The following is a 9450-nucleotide window of genomic DNA, read 5'->3' as shown; positions in this document are numbered from 1 at the left end:
GTGGCGGACCTTATTTTACAACGAGGGTCTCAATTTATTTTTCAAAAATGAAATTTAATGTGTATATAAAATTATTTTTGTAATTTTAATATTTTTATAAATTTAACGCTTCTAAAATTTTAGTACATTTATTTTGACATTTAGTACATTTACTTGACATCACTAAAATTTTAATACATCTATTTTATCGCTCCTAAAATACTTATTCAAGATCTATTACTGATTGGAAAGACTTTATAAAATTATAACTTATAAGATATGAAAAATTTCTACGTACTTTTTAAAATTCAAAATTATAAAAATCATTGAAAAAACAATAAAAATTATAATATTTTTATTAAAAAATAAACACGACATCTTTTTCAATCTTTTATAAGTAATTATTTTTATATTTATGCTCTTCTATTTTGGGTAACCATGAATTTAAAATTATAATCTTTATTTAACAATAATAATATCGAAAACAAAAATTAAATTAATTATAATTCATTTAAAAAGTTATCGTATCAACCTTCTTTTGAAGATAATTATCAAATATTACAAATAAATATTTATATAGTCTTCAATGGATTACCAAAAAGGTCACTTACTACCTCATATTGTCTACACATTTATTCCGGTGGATGTATTTATCATGTATAATATCATCATCAACGGTTGTAATTCAATTTTCGAACCATTTAATGATTGTTTGTAAGTGTATCTTGCATTATATACTATTGTTGTCATATTACACTCATTATTTTCTTTGAGAGGAAGGAGAATGTTTGCAGGTTTCACTTGACTCTTAGTCATATCAACAAGCAACGACTATTCAGTGGATTTTAACCTCCCAACAAAAGGGTGATCAACTAAAATTTGTGATAAATCATGGTTATGATATCCACACATTAGCTTCTCCATTAGAAACTATTTTGTCTCTCAATTTAAAAGGATAATCAAATTTTCTTGTGCTAGATATATTAGGTTGAACATCATATTTGTATTTCTGATACTTTCCACCCCTTTCACTTCCTAATAATACATACATCTTTCTTCTAAATTGACCATTTGCTTTATCATATCTTATAATAACGACAACAAAAATCAAGATCAAAAACAATCCCTTTAACCCACTAAATTAACGCATTACGTGTGGAAAAATCTAATCAGTTGTAAAGTTATGTTTATAACCTCCCTTGCACATTTTATTTATGAACAATATAAATCTGACATAAAATAAACATTTACTTATGATACCATAAAATTTAAAGGAAAATCTTTCATCTTAGATACGAAGACCTAACAACCTAATAATAACTAAAATGGAGATCAACAAATTCATGAAACAGAACAAGCAAAATAATTTTTTTAAATAAAATTAAAATAGTAAAAAAAACAAGCAAATAAATAAAAACAGTACCGAATTTCAAAATATGGGAGAAAACGTAATCGAATTTCGAAATCTAGGAGAATACTTAACCAGATTTCGAAATTCGATAGTATCATTAATGGAATTTCGAAATCTGTATGAATCCATAACCGTAATTTGAAATCTGGTGAGTTCCTTAATCAAATTTCAAAATTTGGTAAGTTCCTGAACTGGATTTCAAAATCCGATGAGTTCCTAAAACAAATTTTCAAATCTGGTGAGTTCCTAATTTGGATTTCAAAATCCGATGCTTCCCTAAATGTAATTTCAAAATTCAGTGATTACTGAAACTTTCCTCCTACAACTTTCGAAATCCGATGAATACTTTTACAAATCGGATTTTGAAATATAGGACATACAAAATATAATAAAAATAAATACTAAATATACTTTAGCCGAACAATTCAAAAAACAATCGTATAAGTGAAGAAGAATGAAGTGAAAACGTATCTCTCTATTTGAAACAGACATAATGAACAAAAATGAAGGAAGAAATGTATGAAAATGTCATTGAAAGAAAAAAAAAGTTGAAGTTAAAGAATAAAGAAAACGTCGTTGGAGTTTCTTCTAAAAGCGACTTGGGGGTGCTAGGATCAATAAATATACCACCTTCTATAATAAATACATTTGGTAAGTAGTAATTATTATTAGGAATGACAAAAATATTTGTGTCTCTAATATTAGCGGATAAAATATCCGCGAGTAACATGTAACTATTATTTTAATGCCAGTTTATAAACGGGTCGGGTGCGGATATCATACTATTTGTATTAGCGAGTATGTGTTACCCACAAAAAATTAAAAATGAAATTTAATTTTTTTATGAAGTTAAATTTAATTAAAATTAAATTTATATTTTATTAGATTAAATTTAATTAAAATTAAAATTTAATTTATATTTATTTGGGGTACAAGAAAAAAAATGGAGATGAAAAAAGAAAAATCAGGAGGTGTAGAAAGAAAGCCCCTACAATTTTATAAAAGGATTGGTGTAAATTTGTGGGCTTTTAAAAATTTAGAGAGGGTCTTTCTTTCTACACCTCCAAAATTATTTTTACATCTCCAAAATTTCTTTAAATTTCAAAAAAATCCTTTGACCATTTAAGTAAAGCCACGGAAATCATACCCCCAAAATTACTTTCGGATGTCGACTTCCGAAAGTCAAAATATATTATCGGACTTCCTGAAGTCAAAATATATTACTAGAACTCGACTTCCTGAAATCAAAATATATTACCGGAAGTCGACTTTCAAAAGTCAAAATATATTACCGGAAGTTAACTTCCGAAAGTCAAAATATATTACCGAAAGTCGGCTTCCGAAAGTCAAAATATAAATTTTGTTTTAAATATTTTTAATTTTATTTAAAATTTATGTTTTCTAAATTTTAACTTTTTTAGTTTAGTATTTATTATTTTATTTATTTTTTACGTTTTCATATTTCTTAAAATATATTTAAAAAATAAAATAAAATATTAATATCTATATATACAATTTTATTTTTATTTAATGTACTAAAAAATAAATATAAGTATAAAATTAAATAAAACTAAAATAATATTAAACTTAAAAAAATAAATAACAAATTAATTCTATTTTTTTTAATATTTTTTTAAAATAATAAAACTTTAAATTAAAAAAATAAGAATATATATATATATATATATATATATATATATTTATTTATTTGATATTTGGAAGTCTAAAATTTTAATCGGATGTCAACTTTTAGAATTATCTCTTACCAAAAGTAAAATGATTTTAGGAATGTGATGTATGTGGTTTTATTCAAATGGTAAATGGGTATTTTGGAATTTTAAATATCTTTGAAGGTGCAGAAAATATTCTGGGAAGTGTAGAAAGAAAGACCCGACTATAGAGCATCAATAATTAGAGGCCTTGTACAAAGAGTCTACCTGTCCAGGTTATTTTACGGTCCTATTTCCATTCACATAATTTACCAAAAAGGACAAAAAAGTGCTAACCATATCAGTTTATTTAATACCTCAAAGAATTAGTGTTTGCATTTTTGGTGTAAAGTTTTTATTATCAATTATTATTATTATTATTATTATTATTATTATTATTATTATAAATTATTTTCTTATTTTATCATTTTTTAAATTTAATTACCTACTTATAATAAAATTATAAAAACTATTTATTTTTTATCAATGTTTTTATAATTTTACTAATAAAAATTCTTTTTATTATTTCAATATAAATAAATAAATATGTTGTAACACCCCATTTAATTAATAAACAAAATTAAAATAAGCATTACACAGGATAATACAGAAACGCAGTCTAGAAGTTTTAAACACAACTCCCTACAATCCAAGGCACCCAACTATGCCAAAACGAATCAGATACAAATATTCAACAGTAATAAAATTTGGGAACTTAAAGAACAGTCGATACATGGGTCGTGGCCCTAAAAGGAAATCCACTAAGCGGTATCCAGCCCAGGCGGGCTAAGCAACGGAGTCACCATTCCCCTGTTGACCGCGAGAACCTCTCGCATCTGCTCACATCAATAAATTGATGATCATCGCAAAAGAAAAAGAACCACATACAAGACAACCAAACAAACAAACATGGTAAGCTAGAGTAGAAAACAAATTATCATGCAGTCACATGCTATTATCCAATCCAAGCGGTATATATATATATATATATATATATATATATATATATATATATATATATATATATATATATATATATATATATATATATATATATATATATATCATCCAAACATGTTATGACTTTCTCAAGCAATACATTAGACTCTGACTCGACTCATCCGGATACATATAATCTGGTCAGATTCAGCGGATGCTTACACTTGTGGTGGATACCCTTTGATCCATTAAGTCATCAATTATCGGGAGAGGGTACTTATTCTTGATTGTCATCTTATTCAGTTGTTTGTAGTCCACACACAGGCGTGAGCTTCCATCCTTCTTCTTTACCAACAACATTGGCGCACCCCAAGGTGAAGTACTGGGCCAGATAAACTGCTTCCCTAGCAACTCCTCTATATGTTTCTTGAGTTCTACTAACTCTACCGGATCCATGTGGTATGAGGCCATCGACACTAGACCGGTTCCTGGTACCAAGTCGATAGAAAATTCTACCTCTCTACGGGGAGGCAACCCTGATACTTCCTATGGGAACACATCTTCAAATTCCTGCACAACCGGTATCACTGACGTCGCCTCTCTCCTCTCCACCTCCAGATGTGTGAAGATCATGAAACATTGCGCACCGCCTTGTAGCTCCTTCATAACTCAGTGAGATGATAACAACTCAGGTTCCACTGAGTCGGGGAACAACAGCTACTTCTCTCGGCAATCTATAAGAATGTGATTGACAAAGAGCCAATCCATCCCTAAGATTACCTCCAATTCTTGTAGAGGCAGGCAGATTAGGTTCACTTTGTACCTGCGTCCCTCTACCTCCACCAGGCACCTAGCACACAAGGACGACGTCCTTACCAAACCCGACACCGGAGTAGACACCGCAAGCTCACACTGCAGTTTGCACACCGGCAGACCTAACCGTTCCACACATGCATTTGACACAAAAGAGTGTGTTGCTCTAGAGTCATATAACAAACAACATTTCATCCCAGCTACAAACAATAACCCATAACCAGGTTACCTGAGCTTGCAGCCTCCGCTCCGGTCATGGCATACACCCTGCCTGTCGCTTGAGGCTTGTTGCCTTTGTCCCTCCGCTGATACTGGTGGGGAGTATGAACTGGAGGGCGTATCGCTGCCCTAGAAAGGTTGGGGCAGTCCTTCCCAAAGTGGTCTTCCTTGCCATAGTTGTTGCATCTGTGGTAGCCTTCCATGCGTGGGCAGGCGCTCCTCAGATGATGGCCTCCGCATATGTAACACTGTACTCGACCCTGCTGGGGAGGAAAACTCCTAGACCCATGAGACTGATGGTGAGGTCTGTCATAAAGCCTCCTCTTCTCCTCGTGCCTCAGCTTGGACCCAGATGGTCCACTTATCCTCTGTGGTTGCTGTGGGCACTGACCTTCCACCTCATTCTTCATCTTCTCCATCACTCGTGCTTTCTCCACCAGTGCAGCAAAGTCCTTGATGGATAGAGGGGCTACCATCAAGCGGATGTCTCCCCTGAGGCCGTTCTTAAATTTCTAGCATCTCCACTCCTCATCAAGTGGCAATGTATAGAAGCGGCTGAGATGCTTGAACTTCTCAGCATAATCTACCATTATCTTGTTCCCTGTGTCAGCTAGAGGAACTCCACCTCCTTAGCATACCTCACACTGTCGGGAAAATACTCAAAGAGGAATTTCCCCCTGAATGCCTCCCAAGTCACTGGTTCTCCTCTCTCCTTCATGATGGATTTTGTACTGATCCACCAATGCTCAACCTCTCTGGTGAGACTGTATACTATGAAAGCCAACCTGTTCTTCGTTGGGCACGATTTAGCATCGAAGATCCGCTCCATATCCTTTAGCCATGGGTCCTCAGCATTAGGACTTGTCTTGCCTCCAAACTTCGCCGGGTGGTGCTTCAAGAAGTCCTCTAGAATTCACTCCCTAACAGCAGGTCGTGGCTCGGGACCGAAAGCAGGTGCAACTGTTCTGGTCTCTTCCAGCTGCCGGAGGGCCTCCATATGTTGCATGTGGACCTCCTCCGTAGCCACCCTCGTAGCCTCCATCAGCTGCATCACCAGCTGCTGCTCAAGCAACGCTGCCTGCCGCTGCATAGATGCCTCGTGCTGCTGCATCATCGTTGTGCTTTGTTGCATCATAGCAGCTACCATCGCCTCGATTGCCTTGGCGATATCTGGCACATCGCCCTGGGAGGATTGTAGAGTCCTACGAGATGGTGCCATCACTAACTGGCACACAGGAAATCACTTGGTTAGGCTTGATAAGATAAGATTTTAACTAAGAACACTCGGGAAGACACAGAGAAAGCTAAGCGGACATCCAAGTCCACAGTCCTAAGGAATGACCGCTCTGATACCATAAATGTAACACCCCATTTAATTAATAAACAAAATTAAAAGAAGCGTTACAGAAGATAATACAGAAACGTAGTCTAGGAGTTTTAAACGCAACTCCCTACAATCCAGGGCACCCATTATGCCAAAACGAACCAGATACAAATATTCAACAATAATAAAATTTGGGAACTTAAAGACCAACCGATACATGGGCCGTGGCCCTAAAAGGAAATCCACTAAGCGGGATCCAGCCCAGGTGGGCTAAGCAACGGAGTCACCATTCCCCTGTTGACCGCGAGAACCTCTCGCATCTACTCTCATCAATAAATTGATGATCATCGCAAAAGAAGAAGAACCACATACAAGACGACCAAACAAACAAACAAATATGGTAAGCTAGAGTAGAAAACAAATTATCATGCAGTCACATGCTATTATCCAATCCAAGCGGTATTTTATATATATATATATATATATATATGTATATATATATATATATATATACATATATATATATATATATATATATATATATATATATATATATATATATCATCCAAACATGTTATGACTTTCTGAAGCAATACACTAGACTCTGACTCGACTCATCTGGATACATATAATCTGGTCGGATTCAGCGGATGCTTACGCTTGTGGTGGATACCTCTGCTCACCCCCGAGCTAAGTGTTACAAGTGTTACGATGTTTCAATCCCCCCCACAAAATGTTAGCCCTTAATTAGTTTCAGACCTCCTGCTACTCTCACCACACGAGTCAGTCCGCTCTAAGTGAGACTTACTGACTCCTTAGAGTGCCAGGATGCAACCTTACCTTGAATCCTTACCAGACTATATAGATGGGGCACCACCATGGACACCCACTAACAGAGGCCATGGAATTACGTCCCGACCACTAAAGCATGACCCTGAAATCTCACCTAGAGATTTCAAGGAATTACACACTCACTGTAAGACACGAGAAATTTAATTAATTAATTAAATAATTATTTAATAAATACGGGTAGTAGAAGCCTTTAAGGCATTTAATGCGGTGTGCTATGATGTGGAAAAGTACTAGCTCAAGTGGTTGAGAGTACTTTGAATGTGTGAGAGGACTTGGGTTCGAGTCCTATGTATGTCAATTGTATGTTAATTAATTTATGCATTTTGTATATATATATATTTGAATGTGAGACGTGAGATTTAATTTGGAGAGAGGGAGAAGATTTAGAGAGGAAGAAAGACCTGGAATTGTTAGGAAAACGTTGGGCAGAGAAGTTCTGGCATATTGGCAAGAGCTACAGAGAAAATTTGGATTAAAAGCCATTTTTGTAAAAGGACCAAAGGAGAGGAGAGTTTCGTTGAAGGACATCTCTCCAAATTCGAAATTGAGGCAAAGATTCCAGGTTAGGGGAGTTGTTTATTGTATGTTTAACTCATTTTTGAATGGTTATATACCGCTATGTAAAGATTGCATAAATTTTCCTCTTTTTGACGTCGTTATGCACTGTTCTATTGAGGTTTCTGGATTTTTCCAGAAACCGCCTGGCGGTTCAACCCAAACATTGGTGTTGTTCTTGATTTTGGCTTGAACCGCCTGGCGATGATGAATATCTGCCAGGCGGTGCGACTTTGTTCGCGTATTTTTCTTGGCTCCCGATTGATGCAGTGTTCATTGGACTCCTGAAAGTGATTTTTGTGAACGCTATTGTCTGTTTAATGTGATTTTGCATTAGAGTCTAATGGTGCTTCTATGAAGCCATGTATGAACAATCACGAGTTGAATTGGGTTCTTGTATAGGAAGGATAAATGAATGGATGTAATTGTAACAATGATTATGTGACGCGAAAGGGGACAATATTGGACTATGCAATTGGTGAAGGTGAGGGAATTGGTGTGGGTTGGTAAACTAAATTGGGTGTCAAACCAAGGAAGGGGGGAACTTGGGGCTGGAGTAGGCAAACCTAGAGTGTGCAGGTATTGTGGTACCGCCTAGCGGCACCTTGACATCTGGAACAGGGCCGATGGAGTGTTTTGATTGGATGGCTGCAAGGGACGTTGGTAGAAGTGGATTAGGATAGAAGACTTGACCTTTTAAAATATGAAGAATAGGTACCAGGAAGTTATAGTGGTTAAGGCTTGGGAAGGAGTTGGTGAGAATGTGGTATTTAGGTATTTACTACATGTTGGTAGTTGTAGTGTCAGTTTGGTAGTCCAAGTATAGGTACAACACTGATCAGATAGGAGTGGCAGGAATAATAGGAATAACAAAAGGTAAGAACATAAGACCAGGGTATATTGATTGTGAGAGCAGGTTCAAGGTAATCAATAAGGAAAAGGATGGTGCAGGATATAATTGAATCGGAAATAATTGTGTATGTTGCAATACTTTGGGTATGGTAATGTAAACTGAATAACTTGTATGGTGGTAATGGTGGGTATAATATTGTAGTTATGGGGCATGTTCCTTTAGAGAATCAAGTGAGGTATGTTAAGGCATGATGATATTTAATTTGGGCATGAATTAATGGTACTTGAAGTGTTTTAGTTATGGCGATATGTCTTAAATATTATGATTGATGTGTGAAAGTTGTATTGCAAGTTTAGGGCCTCTTAAGACAGGTAAACAGTGCCAAAAACCAATAACATTGAGCTACTGGCATGGCGGCTGGCGGTGCGGGGTGAGCCGCCAGGCGATAGAGTCTAAATTAGTGGCAGTAGCCACTATCTACAGGAGGCGCCTGGCGGCAGGGTTGTTTTCGCCAGGCGGTGACGGGTTTGAGTGACATCTGTTTGGCGCTTGGCGCCTAGCGGAGGGGGGGCTGGCCGCCGGGCGGTTTGCTGCCAGTTTTCGCCTAGCGGCGTCTAGGCGGCGCCAGGCGGTTTTGGTTGTTGTGAAGTTGGTTGTTACTTTGATTAGTGGACTTGAAGGACTAAGTTCACTTACCTTTGTGCTTGGGCTTGATGGACTAAGTCCAATAGGGGTCTGGGATGTGCTTGGTGGTGAGACGCATGATGGGCATGGAACTGGCTAGTTCCCGTTGGCT

At 36.0% G+C, this 9450-nt stretch overlaps 1 protein-coding gene across 1 annotated transcript; it reads right to left on the bottom strand.

Moving 5' to 3' along the window:
• Positions 1 to 5051: 5051 nt before the first annotated feature.
• On the bottom strand, positions 5052 to 5546 carry LOC114165167. Its single transcript, XM_028049829.1, has one exon. The coding sequence runs from the start codon at positions 5544 to 5546 to the stop codon at positions 5052 to 5054; it is 495 nt and encodes a 164-aa protein (XP_027905630.1).
• Between the last annotated feature and the right edge of the window lie 3904 nt (positions 5547 to 9450).

This window comes from Vigna unguiculata, chromosome 10 (assembly GCF_004118075.2).
Source record: "Vigna unguiculata cultivar IT97K-499-35 chromosome 10, ASM411807v1, whole genome shotgun sequence".
Classification (NCBI taxonomy): domain Eukaryota; kingdom Viridiplantae; phylum Streptophyta; class Magnoliopsida; order Fabales; family Fabaceae; genus Vigna; species Vigna unguiculata.
Note: the sequence above shows the minus strand (reverse complement) of the source record. Positions and strands in the feature narration are given on the sequence as shown.

Bases quoted from the DNA above. Each gene is read 5' to 3' on its own strand.
- LOC114165167 (XM_028049829.1), bottom strand. From the start codon at position 5,546: ATGGTAGCCCCTCTATCCATCAAGGACTTTGCTGCACTGGTGGAGAAA.